A 20,984-nucleotide genomic window follows, 5' to 3' on the forward strand; every position below is an offset into this window, starting at 1 on the left:
GACACGGTCAAGAGAAGGGTGGAATTTAGAAATGTTTTTGAGATAGAAAGAGGTTTTGCATAGATGTCTTATATGGTCAGCAAACATCAGCTGAAGGTCAAAGCTAGCACCCAGATTAGTGACTGAGGAGGAAAGGGTGAGATGAGGTATGGGGTAATGACTGAATCTGGTGTGCAGTACCAATAAGAAAACGTTCAGTTTTACTGCTGTTTAACTGGAGGAAATTGATGACACAACCAATAGGGAGCATGTAGAGGGTAAACAAGAAGAGGCAGAGAAACGATCATTGTGGAACACTACAGGTGACAAGGAGTTACCTAGACCTGTATCCTCCCAGTGAGACATACAGTACAACCACTTAAGTTCAGAGTCTGATAGTCTAATGGTGGTGTGGAGGCGCTCCAAGATGATAGTGTGATCCACAGTGTTAAATTCAATGCTCAGGTCAATGAGAATCAGGGGTTAAGGGGACCTGCATCAGTTGCTGTCAGAAGGTCATTCACAACCCTGAGCAGAGCTGTCTTAGTACTGTGTGCTGAACAAAAAACTATTTTTTTGATTATTTGACATTTTTCAAATAGGTTGTGTTGTGTTTAAGATGATCCTGAAGCTCAAAAGCAACCACCTTCTCCAACACCTTGGACAGGAAAGGGGAGGCAGGGTGGGCTTCTTGCGGACGGGGCAGATGACTGTGTCTTTAGGGCAGATGGAACATTACACATTTGAAGGAAGAATTTGACAGTTTGGGGTGCTCAGTATGATTTGAGCAGAGCTGTGAGAATGGGTTCCAGGTCATAAGTACAGGGTTTCATATTCCTAGGGATTACCTCAATGTGGCACTGCCTGATGCCAGTAAAATGGAGTAGAGGCGGCGAGCTCCCAGACAGAGGGTCGATGTCAAGAGGAGGCAGAGAGGAGAGGAGATGGAAATCAGCGAGTGGATGTTGTTGACCTTGGCTCTGAAAAAGTCAATGAAGCTGTTACATTGTTCTTCTGTTTCCTCGATTGTTGAAGATGATGGTGGATTCAGGAGATGATTTATGGTGGAAAAAAGATGTTTTGGGTTGCCAGGATTGTTATTAATTAGGTTGGAATATAACTGTGACAAAGCATCTTTAAGGGACCTTTGATGTTCAAGGAGGGCCAGTTTACTGACAGCAAGCTCAGAGTTTCTGAAGCATCATTCCAGGACAGGTCCAGCTGTTTTTATTTTCCTCAGGTCATGAGTGAACCAGGGAGCAGAGCATGAAAAACTGACCTCACACATCTTGACAGGGGCTTGAAGATCAAAGACATTGCTCAGAGATGAATTGCACAGAGCCTGTAGTTCATCCGCTGATGCAAAAGGTGGGCAGATGATGCGCTGAGGTGCATAGTACAGTAGTAGCTGGAGGTCCATAGTACTCAGTAGTACCAGTAGCAGTCAGCAGTTGTACTTAGTTTTAGAATTCTGTAGTACTCAGTAGGCATAAGCAATAAAACAATATTAATATAAGTTACTATTTATGGGAGTTAAAGCATGCATAAAAATTAAATGCCTTGAACTTGCATTTGTTTCCAGGAAACTCTAACAATGAAATCAGCAATTACAAAAAGTTATACCAGAAACAAACAAACAAAAAACAGAAAAAAATAGAATAGAATAGAATAGTCTTTATTGTCATTTATACATGTACAATGAAATTGAAAGCAATCCTTATGGTATCATAAGTAAAAAAAGAAAGAAGGTGCTTGTAAAAGAATAAATAAATTAGTATTTAGTACTAAAATAAACACATAACACACACGCACACACATACATTCCACTCACCGTCATCAATATTATTTCTCCTTAATATTACATTCAAAATTGTTGTTGCAGTTATTACAGGATCAGGTTTTTGGAGCATTTAGAGCAGTTATTACTTTAGAGATGAATCCATTCAATTCACAGAATAATGCCTAATAATGAATGCAATGCAGGACACTGATTTTCAGAGCCAGTGAAAGAAAATAAATAAATCGAGGTGGTCTGACACAGTTTATCAATACAGTACTAAACAAAGTGGAAGCAATCAAGGCAATGAAGAATTTGGGAGGCAGAAGCTGTGATGCAGCAATTTGAGGCATGTTCACCTGTTACCATGGAGATGAGCTGCGCGCCACCGCCGCTTCACAAGCTGGTGCTGTTGATGTGATTGCAACCTGCGCGCGTTCCCGCACGCTCCCCACACGATCCCAACATACCCGGAAAACAGCTGATGTCATGGACAGGACGAGACACGGTAGATAAGGGAAACCCTTCTCTCGTAAGTCATTCAGTATTTTTCTAAACCTGACACTGAGACCGTGGTGTATTTACCTGGACCTCGCTTGTACTATAATGATGCGACTGCAGCTGCAGCAGCTGCTGCGCTAGCTTGTGGGTTCTCCAGGAAGTGTGGAGATTGTCATCCTCCGGAGTAGGCCTTGATCTAATATTATCGTTTATTTGCAACACTATCACGTGGCCTGGTTGCCTGATATTATATTAGCTTCTTTAAGCACCCACGTTTGCCAACATTTGTCTATATGTGTTGTGTTTATAGCTGATTTTTGCTCAGTGTAGCACCTTAGCTCTCATCCGTTTCCATAGTAACCTTGGCTCCGTCGATGTCATGCGTTCAGCTTTCAATATCAATATGGATAAGCCCTTCTCGATAGACATCCGGTTGTGGTCGGTTTATTGTGATTGATAAAGGAGGTGAACTGTGTCTCAAAATGTTTTTTAATGTTTACAGTTGCTCATAGAAAACTGTGAGGCCACAGTAGGTAAGCCATAGTAGGGCCTTTACACACACCTGAGCTGCTTCAGGTGCACTTTTCTCTTAATATATGATTATTGATTTGTTTTTCAAGGTTGTGTCGAGTTCAACTTTGAATCAGACAATCTTTCTGAAATTTGCTGACATTACTGACAACTGACCAATCATTAAAATAGAAGATTGGCACTTGGTAATTGTTGCAAGCTCTTTGAGGAAATTCTAACATGGAAATGAAACAAGCATATTTAAAATAAGTCTAAAGATGAATGTGTTGTACAGTATACCCTTCAGGAAATATCAAATGTATGAAATATGACAGAGATTTGGTTAGTATTTTTCATATAGGCCTACCTTTTCATAGCTGGGTGATATGGATAGAATCAAATATTATTTATGTATTTATTGAGTAATTTTTTTAACATTCTTCAACATCAATATACAGTATATTGTTATAATGTGAAGATAGGGTAGAGTCAGTAAGCTGCTCTAAACTTTAAAACAGTGGGTGGGATTACTATTTATGAAAGGTGTCACTCAAAAGACTTAGCACCCATCTCTATAGTTCCCCTCAGCTCAGTGGACTGATTGGGTGCTTCAGCTCATTGTTTTGTTTTTTCCACTGCAAATGTACTGTTTTGGTTCACTTTCACTGCTCTTATTAGTATAATTTCCCGATGCAGCAGGCACCTGTTTTCAGTTCAACTCCCTAAAAACTCACTGTACACTGTATCTGCCCAGCACTAAACAGCAGACAGACCAGTGAGTGAGTGGCTGGTTAATACACAGTAGTTAATAATGGCTAATGTGTTTGCAAACAGTTAACTTTTTTTCATATCCAGCAATGGTGGTTTTAGTGGGTGGCCTGAAATCTCATTGGTCACCCCTGTGGTCACCCCAGAGCTGATAGGTTGTTAGTCAAGTTCATCGACACAATAATGATGACATCTGATTAGCTGATATAGGGCTGATTTGTCATTTCCTTCTACTATAGTAATGGTTGGACTAAGGCCATGAAAGTTCATTTCTAGTCAGCTGACTTTTCACCTTGAGTCAGAAAAAAATCAGGTTTTGAAAGTATCAAACGTACTTGCTGGCTAGCAGTGACCACGAGCTGAGATAATGCCACAATGACATGAATAATGTGCTGACTACTGTTTTAAATGGGTTTTGCACAGGTAAAAAAAGTATTATAGGACAAACATAAAGTAAAGTCCTGTAAGTGTTGTTGACATTGGTTTGTGGTCACATACAATGTGAATTTAGGTAGGACTGGGGTGTGTGTAGCATTAGTATATCAGTAAGCATTGACACATTGTCTAATGTGTGTTAACAACAGACAACATTAATGGCTAATTTGATACAATAAAGTTTGTTAAATGTTAGTCTATGTACACCCACCACAGTGGTTTGTTCAGTTTTGTTTAATAGCATTTTACTGTGTCCTTAAGGTAATAATATTTGCATTCAGAGTGTATAAAAGTGAGATTGTTGCTAAAAACCGGCAGGTAGCCAGCCAATTTAAACCTGTGAGCCTGTAGAAACGAAGACTGGAAAGTGAGGTTTATTGTATTTCCCAGACATTGTTAGACTTTCGAAGTCATTCAGTAAACACAGTTAAAGCTGTAATGTGATGTTTTCCATTAGTTAAACTGAGTAAAAGTTGTCTATGTAACATAAGACAGGTTTACTCATGCAGATGCACTTAGTTTATCTTAGCTTTGCCCCATGTCACATAAGAAGGGGCATCAAAGCTGAATGGCTTGTTGAGTCACAAGTGTACAGAGCAAGCCAGCCCACACCAAACTGTTTGCGTTAGTGAGCATGTAAGAGAATCAAATACTTATGCACAAGGACTGAAAAAGTGAGTTCTCATAATACAGCCCCCTTTAATAACCACTTTTCCCAGTCAAAATGCAATACAGTGAACAACATCTGCATTTATGAGTATAATTCCAATAATATCCACATTACATTTTAGCTCTGTCTTGGTCTGCACCAGTTACTGAAGGAAATATCTGGCTCTAAATGCTATCTATGTTCATTACCCAGTTGCTAACTTTGCTAACTGTCTCACACTTGATGCTTGGCATGTAGCATACACTGGGTTTATCAGAGTCTTGATCTGCCTGCTGCTGCTGGAAACAAGGTCAAAGAGAGCAGAGTCTGTGGACTTTAAAGCCAAAACGACAAACAGAAAGATACTAAATAGCTCAGTGCAGTTGGACGATAACACTGTGATTGTCATTATGAGTGACACTTTTACAGCCTCACATTATAGTGACTTATTTGATCTATTTTTATGTTAAAATATAGATTAGTGAGAGGGGGCGCTGTTGAGCTGGCGATGGAGTAGGACGTGTTTGTTTGAGCTCCCGTCGAACTTCTTTTTTATTTTAAGTTAATAAGCGCGCAGTACATTAAAATATCGACTAATCTGCTCTGAAAACATTTCCGAAGCTGAGAGGAAGTCTGCGTTTGAGTGAATGGCGACGAATCTGAAAAAATTTCAATATACTGGGGCAGCGAACACGAGGCCCAACACCGCCGGGAGCTACACTGCTACTAGCACCGCGGCAAGACCATCTCCACCACATCTACGGTCAGCTAACGTTAAACCAGAGATGGACGCCAAGTCCCTGAAGTCGGATATTCTTCTCTCGCTGAAAACTGAAATTTCGGCGGTGATAAAATCAGAAATGAAAAACGCACTTGCCGACGACTTCGACTTCCTTAAAAATGAGCTACAGTCATTAAAAGCAGAAGTTAAAAATAACACGGCGGCGATTCACTCGGAGATCGACCAAGTGAAAACCACAGTCCGAGACATGGAGACCGGATTGTCAGCATGGTCAGACGAGGTGGTGACTTTGCAGACCACGGTGAACACCCTGAAGACGGAGGTGGCGGAGCTCCGAGACAAATGCGAGGACATGGAAGGAAGAGCGCGGCGGTGTAACATCAGAATACTGGGGCTGCCTGAGACGCCTGGATCAAGCGCCACGACATCGGTCCAAGCTGCTACGAGAGGCGCTGCAGCTGGACAAGGATGTGCTCATTGATCGCTCACACAGAAGCCTGGCTCCAAGAAAACCCGGCGGGAAACCACGAGCGATAGTAGCCAAACTTCACTATTTCCAGGACTGTGTTGAGGTACTGAACCGGGCGCGCAGCCGTGCTCCACTTCGGTACAACGGAGAGTCAGTTGCTATCTTCCCGGATTATACTACAAGAGTAGCCAAAGCCAGAGCTGCGTTCACCGAGGTCAGAAAGCTGCTCCACAACCGCCAGAACGTCCGGTTTGGCATACTGTTCCCAGCCCGTCTCCGTGTCACACACAACGGGGAAGAAAAGGAATTTACCGACGCAGAAAAAGCGATGACCTACGTGAGGAACCACATCATCCCCGCCGAGGAGCGTGAGTGAGACTGTTTTCGTGTTTTCAGCTATTCTGACAATACTTAATTTGTTTTCATCCGTGGAAAGGCAGCTAAACTGGCTGCACCCAGTGGACTAATGTCACTGTTGTTAGACTGTTAAGTTTCACCAGCTTCTGCTGTCGAGGTTCAAAGTGGAAAACAAATGTAAAATGACTGGACCAAGAGACCCCTTCTCTCTCTCCTTTCTTTGTCAATGCTGATTACCTTTATTCATAGGCTTACTGTAGCCTAATAGTTCTTTGTTTTTGTTTTTCTTACAACTTAAAGGTTGCCTTATAGTGACAGGATTTGTCTGACTGAATATATTTCTGTTGATTACAAAATGTAATTGTTTTAATTTTATATGATGGCTAATCCACAGTGTTTAATTTTAACACCTTTAAAATATTGATTCCATAAGAGATGTGGGGTTTAAATTATTTATTTTTATTTTTATTTTTAATTTTCTCTTACTTGAACACATAGCAGATGTTGTAGTACTACAATAACAATGCGCTGAATTGGTTTTCATGAAGCGTTCGATGGGAGCCTGAACAGTTGGCTCTATAGAGTTCCCCAACACAAACACATATGTGTGGATTTGTTCTTGAGGGGTACCATGTTTGCCTTGTTTCTCTAGGCACTAGGTGGGGTGGGGGAGGGTGGGATTATACCAGACTTGTTTATTTCTTGGATTTATTTTATGTATGTCTTTCTTACTTTCTATTTGCTCAGCCAGATGTAAATTTCAAGTGCACTAAATATCTTACTCAGTAGGTTATGACTGATCCTAATTCTACTAGAGGGCTGGTTGGACTCTCATCAGTGAACTTTGTGAGTTGGAACGTGATGTCACTTAACCATCCAATTAAGAGAAAAAAGGTATTTACACACTTGAAACAACTTAAGACCGATATTGCGTTTCTTCAGGAGACGCATTTGCGCACAACGGACCTGTTCCGAATAAAAAGAGGATGGTCAGGACAAGTTTATCATTCTAATTTCCACACAAAGACTAGGGGGGCAGCCATCCTCATTGATAAAAATATACCATTTACAATGGCTAATGTCGATTCTGATTCTGCAGGGCGCTACATTATTGTGACAGGGCAACTTTTTTCATTTCCGGTCATCCTGGCCAATATTTATGCGCCAAACTGGGACAATCCAGAATTCTTTTCAAATTTTTTTTCTCGTCTACCAAACATGACATCACACCATCTTATCCTTGGTGGCGATATAAATTGTGTACTTTCCCCTACCTTAGATCGCAGTTCCTCCAAAAAGACGTCCTTGTCTAAATCAGCACACACAATCCAGCTTTTTCTTAAAACATATGGTGTAGTGGATGTATGGCGATTCCGTAATCCCACTGCTAGAGCGTACTCCTTTTTCTCCCCAGTGCATAAGAGTTATTCTCGCATAGATACTTTTTTCCTGGATAAAATACTTCTATCTTCTGTAACTAAGTGTGATTATGATGCCATAGTCATTTCAGATCATGGTCCGCTAACCACGAAAATCAGCATTCCTAACACACAAAATAGTTACCGCCCTTGGAGACTCAATCCTCTTCTCTTATCAGAAGAGTCTTTTACCAACTTTATTTCATCTGAAATACAATTTTTTCTTGACACTAATCAGACGCCAGGAATGTCATATTCAACTATAAGGGAATCTTTAAAAGCTTATCTACGAGGCCAAATCATTTCTTATTGCGCAAATAAGAAGAAAACAAATACAGTGCGCCTTAAAGAACTAATGGATCAAATCCTGAAACTAGATATGTTATATAGCCATCAACCATCTCCTGACATAGTGAAAAAACGTCTGTCTTTGCAGACCGAATTTGATATCCTATCAACGCAACAGGCGGAATATCTTCTCTCCAAATCTAGACACGGATGCTATGAACATGGGGAAAAAATTGGACGTATTCTCGCACATCAGTTACGACAAAGAACTGCCAATCAGACTATACCTGCAATCAATGATGAACAAGGTTCAAAGTGTACAGATAGCCTCAAAATTAACTCCTGTTTTCAAAATTTCTATCAAGTATTATACACATCAGAATGTCAAACTGCACCCTCAGTGTTGGAGGATTTTTTAAGATCCCTACATGTTCCATCCGTAGACCCAAACATAGCTGATTCATTGGAGAAAGACTTCTCGGCCCTGGAAATAATATCTGCAATCAGATCTATGCAAAGCGGCAAGTCCCCAGGGCCGGACGGATATCCGACAGATTTCTTCAAAAAATTCTCAGACCAACTTGCCCCTTTACTAATGTCAGTTTTTGAAGAATCACTTTCACTTAAGACCCTACCTCTGACCATGCGCCAAGCAGTAATCTCTGTAATTCTCAAAAAAGGAAAAAACCCTCTATAGTGCAATTCATTCCGCCCAATCTCTCTCCTTAACACGGATGCAAAAATCCTTGCCAAGGTTCTGGCACGCCGACTAGAAGGGGCTCTGCCTTCCATTATATCACCTGACCAAACAGGCTTTATTAAGAACCGTTACTCTTTTTTCAATGTCAGACGCCTTTTTAACATCCTTTATAGCCCCTCTCCACCTGGTGTGCCAGAGGTCGTCCTCTCACTTGATGCTGAAAAGGCGTTCGACCGGGTGGAGTGGGACTATCTTTTCAGCACACTGCAGAGGTTTGGATTTGGCAATAAATTCATATCATGGATCAGACTTTTATATACTTCTCCAATGGCTGCTGTTCGTACTAATAATAATTTGTCCCCTTTCTTCGAGCTTAAACGTGGTACAAGACAGGGATGCCCCATGTCACCGCTTCTTTTTGCGGTTGCAATGGAACCACTAGCTTTAGCTCTGAGGCAAAATACTGATATCAGAGGAATTCACCGAGCTGGGGAGGAGCACAAAGTTTCGCTTTACGCGGACGACATGCTACTATATATATCACAACCCCTTTTGAGTCTTCCTAAGCTAATGGTCTTACTAAAAGAATTTGGCAAACTATCCGGCTACAGGGTCAATGTTCAAAAAAGTGAGCTGATGCCTGTTGGCACTAGTAATGATGAGACATCCTTAAATTCACTCCCCTTTAAAATTAGCTCCAAAAAATTCAAATACCTCGGCATATGGATTACAGATAAACATAAAGATCTTTATGCTGCTAACTATCAGCCCCTGTTATCAAACTTAAATCAGGATATCGAACGATGGGATCCCCTGCCTCTCTCTCTGGGTGGAAGAATTAATACAGTAAAAATGAATATACTGCCCAAGTTTTTATATATATTTCAGTGCCTTCCCATCTTTTTAACTAAATCTTTTTTTACGAAATTAAATAATCAGATATCAAGTTTCATTTGGAACAAAAAACCGCCCCGGATAAAAAGAAGTGTACTTCAGAGACCTCGCTCAATGGGAGGAATGGCACTCCCTAATTTCTTGTATTACTATTGGGCGGTTAACATTCGAGTACTGTTATATTGGATGGATAACGATAATGATAACACTGACACTGAATGGCTAAATCTGGAGGGGGCATCTGTAAATTCCACTTCTTTAAAAGCCTTACTGTGTTCTAAGTTGCCATTTACACAGCCCATTTCTAACTTTACCTCCAACCCTGTTGTTTTGCACTCAATCAAGATTTGGAACCAATTCAGAAGATCCTTTGCACTTACAGATCTTTCTCAGGCTGCCCCAATTACACTGAATCATATGTTTGTCCCATCATTAATAGATGGGGTCTTTGATATGTGGTCCAGAAGAGGTATGGTATCACTGTCTGATCTGTATGTTGACGGCAGCTTTGCCTCCTTTGAACAGTTGGTACAAAAATATCACATTTTTATCGATATCTGCAACTTCGGAATTTTGTATTCTCAAACTTTATATGTTCTCCCTTACGTCCTCCAACTGGCCTGTTGGATTCAATTTTTGATTGTAAACTAGTCAGAAAACGAACTATTAGCACAATATACGAAATACAGATGAAGCCCCTTGAAAGTTCCCGTTCAAGCTGAAAGCCAGCTGAATGGCAGCTGACTCCCAGCCGGCTGCCAGCCGACTCAGCAACCCCCTCCTTCTCCTGGGCGTGTCTATCTTTTCCTGTAAACCCACCTATTCATTGTAACACAGGGTATGACCAGGTGATGGCGCTTCTGTCACAGAATAGCCCACATATTCTATGAATTTTTACTGGTCATCCGAACCAGTAAACTTACTTACTACCTAACGTAACCCACTGACTTTTTATATGCACGCACCACAACTTAGAAAAAATATTTTAAATTTCAAGGAAGACCATGACTGAGCAAACAATTTGCAGACACAGATACATGACTATCTTGAATAAAAAATGCGGAGTGTCTATTTGCACCCTACACGTAGCCTATAACAACGTGAAAACATGGCGGGTATTCATCTTCCACGCCAACAGAAAAGGGCTAATTTAGAAAGGTTTCATATCTTATGTTTGTTCTAAAGACATTTCTGGCGGGAAAGTTGTATTATATTTTCATAATCTTTCCTCAGTGAATGCATACAAGCGTAAGTTTCTCAGTTAGACACGTTATAACGTGGGACCGGAGCGGTGGCGTAACGGGCAGCGTGTCCGTCATTAGTGCGGGAGACCTGGGTTCGAGTCTTTGCAGTAGCAGTTATTTATTGACAATGTTTTCAGCGGAAAAACTCTGCTGCATTTTCATAACTTTGTTAAGTAAATGCATACAACCCGAAAATAACTGACTTTACAACCTTCAGGTTGTTATATGATGGAAATCAAATCTTGACCGATAATTCTATGGTTCTCTGCTATGTGCCATTAGTTTAATATGTGTTTAATGATGTTCTCTTGGTTAACAGGAAGTGTGTTTGCCTGTAGAGTATTTTAAGTGTTTTTATTGTTTAGCAGTGAAGAAAGGAAAATGAATGGGATGTTTGTGCTAGAAAGAGAAACAAAGTGTGCGTGACAGGATTTGGCAAGAGTTCATACTGCAAAAAATCAGAACACATTTTCAAATCAAAAAATTAAATAGCCTACTGACTGATTATTTTGTTATTTGTTTTGAATCTAACACAAAAAAGAAAGACAAATTGCTTTTCATATTTCAATTTTAGGCTCAGATCAATTATACGAAATGGAAAAACGTAAACGACTGTATTTGATTTTAGGCAAGGCAAGACAAGGCAACGCAGCTTTATTTATATGAAAATAAACATTTGACAGTGAGAAATTAGAAACAAACGTAAAAACAAGGAATTTACAGGATGATTAACCTTTCATTTGATGCTGGTTTGAATATTCTCACACAAATTATGCCAGAGTGCTAAAACTGAGAATGAGTAGTTCAGCGACTGCTAATTTGTGAATTGTAGAATTGTTGAAAAATGTGCAAGCCAACCCCGGTCTATTCAGTGCATGCTGTAAGTCAGGTAAGCCCATCCACTTTATTAGCATTATCATTGCTTAACTTTTTGTTTGGGCTTAATGGGCTATTTGGTTCCATTGCCACACAAATCACGCAAGAGTGTTCATGGCCGTTGCAACTACAGTACTTTCTGAGAAGGGGTGCGGATTTGGCGGGGTGATGATGGGTTTGGGGGGATGGTTGGGAGCCTGTTCCATTGTCTTTCAAAGCGAATGCCCCCCCTCCCCCCACACCTGTGCATGTCTCATGGCAAACTGTGAATCCTTTGAATTTTTCCTCCCACGGCTCTATTACGCCTGCTCTCATTATGATCAAATTATTTTAACAATTATGTTTTATAACATATTGCCAATAAAATAAAAGTATTGAACAGACTCACTGGAGCTGAGGTTAATGTTAGCTGCACGGACAGAGACGTGTTTTCTCAAGCGAGTTCAAAGTTTTATCTATTTTACTTTCTTTTGACAATGACACGCTGGATGATGATTTCGGAGGTAATCCGACAGGAGAAGGATTGTGTAAACCAGTCTGTCTCAACAGGGCTTACGATTGGCTACGAGAAAGTGACGTGTCGGGGGGTGCCTCGAGTGGGAGATCCCCCTCCATTCATAACCCGTTGTGCGCCAACGTCATTCATTTCATTTCATTTCATTTTGACTTTTGACTTTGTAATTACCGGATAACGGAAACCCAGTATCAGTGTCAGAATATAATAGCAGCAATAAGAAAAGAATAAAGAACAATAAATAATAAATACAAAAAAACAAACGAACAAACAAAAAACTATAAGAACAATAATAGTAAGAAATATGTAGTAAAATAGTCGTGACATTATTTACATTATTTACACCGTCCATTGAAATACTATGTATTACAGTAAATAGCGCGTCCTGTTTTAAATCACTAGACGGGGTATGTCACATGGGCTATTTCTTGGTTTGACAGTGACAATGATTTGTCAGAGGTCCTGTAAAATGTACGGTATCTTCAATTGCATCCTTCTAATGAATTAACTCAGTTTATGTCCATGGACATTATAATGAAAAGGCTAAAGGCTTAATATTAGTTTGCATCCAGCGTGCTGCGTGGACTTCATTACATCTGCTGCACCGCTGCTACCACAATTATGAAATGCTAAGTTTATTGTCAGTGACTGTGACCTTCATAAAAGTAATATTTTACAAATCTTCATTATATAAACTAACGAAATTCGTTAAAGTAAGTCATTTGGCGACTTCTAAGTCATTAAACTAAGTCTTACTTTTACTGGAGTAAAGAGTTGAATCAGGACGTCTGCTTTTACTAGAGTCTTTTTTACACTAGTATCTAGTACTGCATACTACACAGGCATGACTCAGAATAACAAGCTTGCACTTTTTAATCATAGTGCGTTTTGTTAATTGATCGGCTGTGTTGTGTTTTACCGGCGCACAGCAGCTTCAATTGCATCCTTCTAATGGATTGAACTATATTGCACCCTTCATTAGATAGATAGATAGATAGATAGATAGATAGATATACGTTATTGATCCCAAGCTGGGAAATTATAGTGTAGCAGCAGCATTACACAGACACATAGTGACGATACAGTGACAATAACAACAACATATAGTATAAGGCTACTTTATGAAGAAGAATAGAAGTAAATACAAGTTATATTAGTGTGTAAAACTAACTCGGGTCTCCTGCACTAATACCTGCGCCTCCCCGTGGAAAAATGAAGCATTGCAACTGGTTTTCACTCAGGCAGTTTAGGGGCGTTTCCAGTCGGGGCCTCATTGACACGTCATCGCATTTCCCCCCTGCTTCCATTATCGGCCAGTCAAGGACCTATCAAGGGGCGGTCAAGGAGCCATCACGGAAACAGGGGAAATTTCTAGTGGCTTCATCTGTACTATATTCTCATAACTTGATGCCTTTGGACCTCCTCAAAAATAAATGGGAGACAGATTTAAATGAGCAAATCACAGACGACACTTGGCACAAAATAATACAGGGAATTTTTTCATCTTCCATCTGTCTTAGACATGCTGTCATTCAGTTTAAAATTGTACATCGTCTGCACTGGTCTAAAGTAAAACTCTCTAAGATCAATGCTGATATAGACCCCACTTGTGATAGATGCGGGCAAGATCCAGCCACTCTCCTACACATGTTCTGGACATGTCCAAAGCTTTGCGCTTTCTGGCAGCCCATCTTTGAGACCTTTTCTAAGATCTTTGCAAAAAGGCTTGCACCATCTCCATTCATTGCACTTTTTGGTGTAACTCAGATAGACTCCCATCTAGAGATGTGGGAAAGAATAATGGTGGCTTTCTGCTCTCTCCTAGCTAGGAGACTAATATTATTGAAATGGAAAGACCCAGCACCTCCAACATACAGCCATTGGGTTAGGGAAATCATGTGCCATATCAAGTTGGAGAAGATCAGACACACAATCAGGGGGTCTACTAGAAAATTTTATAACATATGGCAGCCTTTCTTAATGTTTGTTGAAGATATGGAAGCAGATAATATAGTACTGTAAACCTCTGTTGTTGCCCTCAGTCATCTTTATTATTGTATTTCTTTTTTGTTGTATATGTTGTTTGTTTGTTTTTTGTTGTCTGGCTATATGAGTTCTGTATATTGAACTGTGTATCTCATAATGTGAACTCTGTATGTCTGGTATTTGTGGGGGGTGGATGGGATTTACGGTTTGTTTGTTTTCTCTCCCTGTGTGTTCTGTTGTACTTATGTTAAATTGTACACTATAACTTGTAAAACTAAATAAAAATACCTTGATCAAAAAAAAAAAATATATAGATTAGTGCAGCTTTAAATGAAATGAAACATGCAAACAAAATAGGAGAATGTCACTGTATGCCCTCCTCATTCAGTTGCATGTGAGTGCATCATTACCCCAGGCAAACTGAAATGTTTCATAAATTTGAATAGGGCCCAGCTATTTGAGGCCAGTTTGTATGAATACATGAATTGAATGCCACTTTAAGCTGTGGTCGGAATTCAAATACATATGTACGAATTTGCAATCAAACATTTTCTCATCTGTTGCAATTAAGTTACTCCAAGAATAAAACTTCAGCAACAAAGTTTGCAAAATTCAAAGAATACTCACAGTGACAATACAATTAATCTGCCCAGTGATCGCATCCTGCCTGTGAGGAATATGTCCTCTCTCCAAATGGGAAAGTAATTGCAGTCTTTGCCACCTATACTCCCACATAATAGCAGTTAGACCCTGTAATTTTGTTTTCACTCTTCCTCACGTCTCCATCTGCATATGTTAAGTGTAGCAATTACACTTGGAAATTGCTTCTAACTACATGGGGTTTATAGGATGGACAGTTTCTTTTCTTGGTAAGAGCATAAATGGAAACAAGGGTGATACAGTTACATTGTTCTCTCTGCATTCCTGTCCTTCCTGTCCTTCGTATGCTCAAATACATTTTTAATCTTATATAAACAATGTTTTTGCACCATTCAAGCTTCTTTTTTTTAACATAAAAATGATTTATATTTGTATTGTCAGTTAAGGACTTGTTGCTTTATTCACACAACACTTTTTTCTCTGCTCTGCTTTTTTTATTTTTGATGTTAATGGTACTAAAGTGAGGACAGCCATCAATAAAGCAAATCTATAATTTACCTTCATCATGACAGTGAGCATTACTTTTTACAGTATTTTAATGCTGTCTTGTGTAAAGGATTGGTTCATCCAAATTGCAGAAAACAATACCTCTAGTATCTAACCATGCATATAGTCATACTTGTTAAGGTTGTGAAATATCCATATCTGAGATTTCTGCTGCCATCAACATGTTTATGGACTTTAGTTTGTGTTGCTTGACTGAATAAAAAATGGCAACAGTCAACAGTTTTCAGTAGACCTTATTAAAACTGGTAGCCAGTGTGTTTCATGTAATTTAGATGAACCAGCCCTTTAATTCCTTTTATACATACATGTGCTGAAGCTGTACCTCTCTCTACTCATGAATGTGTTTTCTCACTCTTCTTCACTGCCCTTATGACTGCTACCACCTGCAGGACCTCCAGGACTTTAGGACTTTCTCCTTTTTTGAATCTCTAGTCTCTCTCTCTGGTTGGTCTCTCCACCACTCTGTGACCTGGGGATGAACGCACCAATGAGGAGCCTCACAGTGAGTCCCCTGCTCCTCCTCCACCCCATCTTCTTCTTTCACAACACCTCAGTCACTCACTCACTCACAGAGTGTGTCGCATATATGCCTTGATGTCAGACGTGGTGGGCATTCCTGTCTCTATGAGCGTACTGTAGATGTGAGTAGTGTACTGTACACCATATAAGCCATGATGTTGACTAACTGTTGTGTGTTATTTACAGGGTATGCCTGATCGCATGTTATGTGCAGTGCTGGAGCAATTTCAGCTTTACTTTTCCCTTTGGTATGTGCGCTTTGTCTCCATTCAGAGTCATTTTTTCTTGTGTTCTTATGTTGAAACGGCCTGTACACTTTTCTTTCCCAGCGTACACACGTGCACACAAACATACACACAAACACGTACATGCACAGAGGACACCAAACTCACACCACCTCACATTGTACTGTAGGTTGTACAGCGTAATCTGCTGACGCCTCAGTGTTCAATACGATGAAGATCATGTATGATCTTGTCAAATGGTAAGTTACTGGAGCTGTCCAAATGTGAATACACTGTGTTCCCGTGTTCCATGTGTGCTACGTTGTGTATCAATGGCCATTCAACAATTCAACACATTTAATTTTAAAGAACACACCTCGATTCTGGCAATTCAAGTCAGGGTGGTTTACTTTTAGAAAACATCACAGTATACTTTAGCTTAATGCTATATGTAATGACATACAGAAGTCTATTTAGATATTGGTACGGTTATATGTTATTTAAGAAGTGTACCTATATTAGTTTAACTGTTACTGTTAATGTGGCCATGGAGTTACAAAAAATTGGTACTACCACTGCCCAGACTTGGATGCAGCCAGAGTGTTCTCCTGTTGCTCATTTAGTTTTGGTCACTGTGTGGTCTGCCTCCCTCTCTGTGTCAGATCCACTCTCTGTATAGCACGGCAAGCCCCAGCATGCTGAAGAGGAAACAGAGCTCACGGGTCGAGGCCCAGCCCATGACCGATTTTGGGCCAGATGAGACCCTCGCAGACAGCGCTGACATCTTCTGGATCAACAAACCAGTGAGTGTTCTGCTCTGTCATCTCTATTTCTGTGTTTCTCTTGTAGATTTGTATTAAAAAATATGGCAAGCACATTCAAATAGCTGGAAGGGGAATAATATGACAAAATATTATGGCACCCGTTTTCATTCTTCTCCATACATGTTGGATGCTCTTTCTGCAGTGGGTGCACTCCCTGCTGCGAGCCTGTGCCATCATCAGTGTCATTTCTGTGTGTATGAACACCCCCAAGACATTTGAGCATTACCCTCCGCTGCAGTATGTCACGTTCACACTGGACACCCTGCTCATGTTTCTCTACACCGCCGAGATGATCGCCAAGATGCACATCAGGGGAATCATCAAGGTAGCTACTAACAAAGTCCTTCTGAATTTATGACAGAAATGTTACAGCATGAACTAAAAAAGGACAGATTCCCATTATTTGCCAGCTCCATGTCACAGTACTGGCATATTTAACAATAAAACACCAACTTGTAACATAAAATATATTAAACTGTCATAAACAACATTCTTATCCCATACTTTTTATATTTCAGTAAGTGGTTTCTACTGCTATACAATTTTATGTCTTATTTCATTTGTGTTGTGTGCTGTTTTTCTTTCCACCTTTGTGTTTGTGTTAGCAGGATATCTCAAAAAGTCAAGAATGAATTTGGATCAAACCTTGCGTTAAGGTTATGGGGCACAGCACTGATTAGCTTTTAACTTTTCATGCCAAAAGGGCACTAACTAATTAACTCCCAGAAAACCATCGAAGATGAAGTGCCTATCGGCCTAACATGACAGTAGAGGCAAACCTAAAATTAAGTAAGGGGAGGATTGGCAGCCACTGAACACATAAAAGACTTGACTGGCAGCATGTTGTTGCCATAATGAGCTCAAACTCTCAGAATTGGCTCTAATACCACACAAAGCATACCGTGTTTTAGTTTCAGGTCATAGTCATTAAAAAAAATCACCTCTCCTGAAGTGATTGTGTTGTAATGGACAATGTAAGAAACTAATAACTATTACAAAAACATGCTCTTCATATGGATCTTGTATTGATTAGCTTTGAAGATATGTATCTATCATACTTCTGAACAAACAAGTGACTGAATGGTTGAGAAAACAAGACAAAAAATTCAAGACAGTCATTTGTCTTCAAATTTCATCCACTTCATCAGAGGAGTCTCACTGAGCGCAGTTCATTTTCTTTTGCCTGCCCATCATGTCAGCCGATAATAGTCACAAGTGTGGCCTTTTTGTGCCACCTCCGATTGAATCACACCTCAAATTCAAGCCCAGTAGTTGCATTGAGCTGTAAATTCAGATGAATCAACACAATTCGTATCCAAGGTAGACAGATAATGTTTAAAAAAGCATCCAGGAGCAGACAGCTGGCAGATGAAAGGCCCATAATTACTGCCATAAAAAGTGTGGACAGCTTAATTGGCAAATCAAGGAGACAAGCAGGGATGCACTGGAGGACGCAGAATTAGAATCACCAGTGCAAGAAAAACTGAAACATTTCTTTTTTTTCTTAATCGTTCTCTTAGTTCTTAAAGGCAGATAAAACTAGTCTTTGTCTGTAAATGGGAAGGTATTTTTCTGTTCATCTTCCTTGAATAACACAGAAATACCGTTTCATACATTTGAATGGCTAGCTTTCTAAGTTAAGAGTAATTTCTATTTTAACGTCTGTCAAAGTGGATAGCTTAATCATTTCAATTATTTTATTGATTGGCACTTAGAAGTTGTATTTTTTAGTTACAGTAGGTGTTCAAAGTGTGTGCACATAACAAATCCACGTAGTGTGGCAAAGTAATTGCATGGTTTTGTTCTTGTCAGTGTGTCGTGAAACATGGTTCTTATCTGTAGAGTGTTTGAGAGCACACCCTCCCATTTGCAGCCTTTCTTCCTGTGGAAGACTGACCCCCTAAGAGCTTCTTACAGACTCTCTCTCTCTATAAGTGGTAATTAAGTCTGCCCATTTTTGCTGGCCCCATGACATTTCAGTTTGTTCACACTTCAGGGGCTTAATCATTTTTTTTGTGTCATCTTGTTGAAAACAGGGTTGTTTGAATATTGTGGCGAGTCGGTCTACATGGGCACAGTAATTTCTGATGTTTGTTTTTTTTTCCCCCTTGAAAATTGCTATGCCATTACATTTTCACACAACAGCTTTATCTCACAAGAAAAGCTTCCTCTGTCATGTTTTCTGAAGGTAATGGTTGGTGGTACTTGACAATTTTCAGAATTACAAGATTGGCATTATAAATGTCTTTAAACATTGCAGGATACTTATAAATTGGTAGAATGCATCAGATTTAGTGAACAGGCTGTGGTCAGTAGTTTATATTCTCATTCTTTTTTGCCCTCTTTTTTGTAAGCCTTTTTCCTTTTTTTTGCTCTTGTTGTCTCATTCCTACCTCCCACTTTCTCCCCGTCTCTGCACAGGGTGATAACTCCTATGTGAAAGATCGTTGGTGTATGTTTGATGGAATTATGGTGTTTTTCATCTGGGTGTCCCTGGTGCTGCAGGTATATTGCAACATTCGAGTTTTTCTGCAAATACAGTATATCGCCATTGTTTTCCTGAAAATGTACAAATTAAAGGCATGTTCTTGTAATAGCTGGCATTTACACCTTAAATATCCGCTTTGTTTTAGGTGTTTGAAATAGCCGAGCTTGTGGATCAGATGTCTCCATGGGGGATGTTAAGAATCCCTCGAGCACTTATTATGATCAGGGCCTTCAGGATCTACTTCCGCTTCGAGCTTCCTCGCTCCCGCATCACCAATATTCTGAAGTACGATATTGTAGTACCTGAGCATTTTATTAAAATAGGGTTTCCACAATTGATGGATGATAGTGCATATAAAAAATTGGCAATAAGATATGTATTCTCTCTGTCTTCTTCTTTGCAGGCGATCTGGGGAACAGATCTGGAGTGTGTCCATCTTTCTGCTGTTTTTTCTTCTGCTTTATGGAATTCTGGGTGTCCAAATGTTTGGAACGTTCAACCATCACTGTGTTACTAACGACACACAGAAAGGGTAAAAACTCATTTATTCACAACTATAACAGCAGATGACTTTTTTGTTGTTCCCACAGATCACCGTCTGTTCAAATTACTTTTATCGTACAGTCAGTGTTGTAGTTAATGTCTTAAGTGGACATCCTGTATAATTTGACACATTTTATGTTTACTGTATAGTCATAGTTTTAAAAAGCTATAATTACAGTATATTTGACTAGGGACTAAGCTGAGTCCACATCTTAACTGACATAAATGAACATGCATCAAGCCAGGCATTCTTTGTGCATTACAGGCTATTAAAGCCAATTTTAAGTAATTCACCAGCCAGTACATTTGGTCTAAACATAAATAGCTCATAAAAATAGCTACTGAATAATAAGAAATATACTGTAGACTTCATCATCAGTCTCTAAAGTTTATTTCATTTTTGAGTTCAGTAGTTTGGTTAGGAAAGGTGGCAAGGCTTTGTTTTTCAATATGCCTGTGTGAAACAATGCACTGCACAGCCTACTCTACAAAATCTGAAATAAAATACATATATACATAGTTCAGTACATTGGCTAATCCTTCTCTTAATCCTTGTCTGTATTGGTTTACCACTGACCTTGCCCAAAATAATAATAATAATTTTTATTTACAGTATATGGACTCTGTATAGAGATGATAGCTTTTTAGCTGAATTTGCCAATTTTTTGTATTCTGTGGGTTTTCAATTTGATGTTATCATTCTTGATGATTTCAATACAGATGTTGATGATGCACCAGTTAAGTTTCCACGAGGCCAAAACACAGTCATGGTCATATATCTGAATAGAAAATTGAAGTCACCCTGTCATCACCGTCGTTTTCATTATTCTTTTCGTCTCTGGTTGAGTTACTGTTTCTTGTTTATTTCTAACTGTTTGATCACTAATTGCAAACCTGTTTCTGATTGGTATACAGCAATGGAAATGTCCAACATATCTCATAGTAAATACTCGCTTCTCCCATTTATACATCAGGAGCTGACTTGTGTGGACTTGGGACAGCCAAGTATCACAGAATGCATTTTGCACCAACCGGCAGCGATGGTGGAGATTTTGAGTTGTAATTTTTGTTGTAGGTCTCTTAATATGTCATTTTATTGGGTTTTAATATTT

General features: G+C 39.6%; 1 protein-coding gene across 3 annotated transcripts in view; it reads left to right on the top strand.

Moving 5' to 3' along the window:
- The first annotated feature begins 15,999 nt into the window (after positions 1–15,999).
- nalcn (sodium leak channel, non-selective) overlaps positions 16,000–20,984 on the top strand; it is a 64,792-nt gene continuing 59,807 nt past the window's right edge. For 2 of the 3 annotated variants that reach the window (XM_062431504.1, XM_062431505.1), the window contains exons 1-5: positions 16,713–16,820; positions 16,984–17,166; positions 19,263–19,346; positions 19,475–19,614; positions 19,733–19,861. In XM_062431504.1, coding sequence (XP_062287488.1) covers positions 16,713–16,820; positions 16,984–17,166; positions 19,263–19,346; positions 19,475–19,614; positions 19,733–19,861 — 644 coding nt within the window. Of the gene's footprint in view, positions 16,042–16,679; positions 16,821–16,983; positions 17,167–19,262; positions 19,347–19,474; positions 19,615–19,732; positions 19,862–20,984 lie in introns of those variants that run through there. The other variant, XM_062431502.1, reaches the window with a different exon arrangement.

Source organism: Scomber scombrus, chromosome 13 (genome assembly GCF_963691925.1).
Source record: "Scomber scombrus chromosome 13, fScoSco1.1, whole genome shotgun sequence".
Classification (NCBI taxonomy): domain Eukaryota; kingdom Metazoa; phylum Chordata; class Actinopteri; order Scombriformes; family Scombridae; genus Scomber; species Scomber scombrus.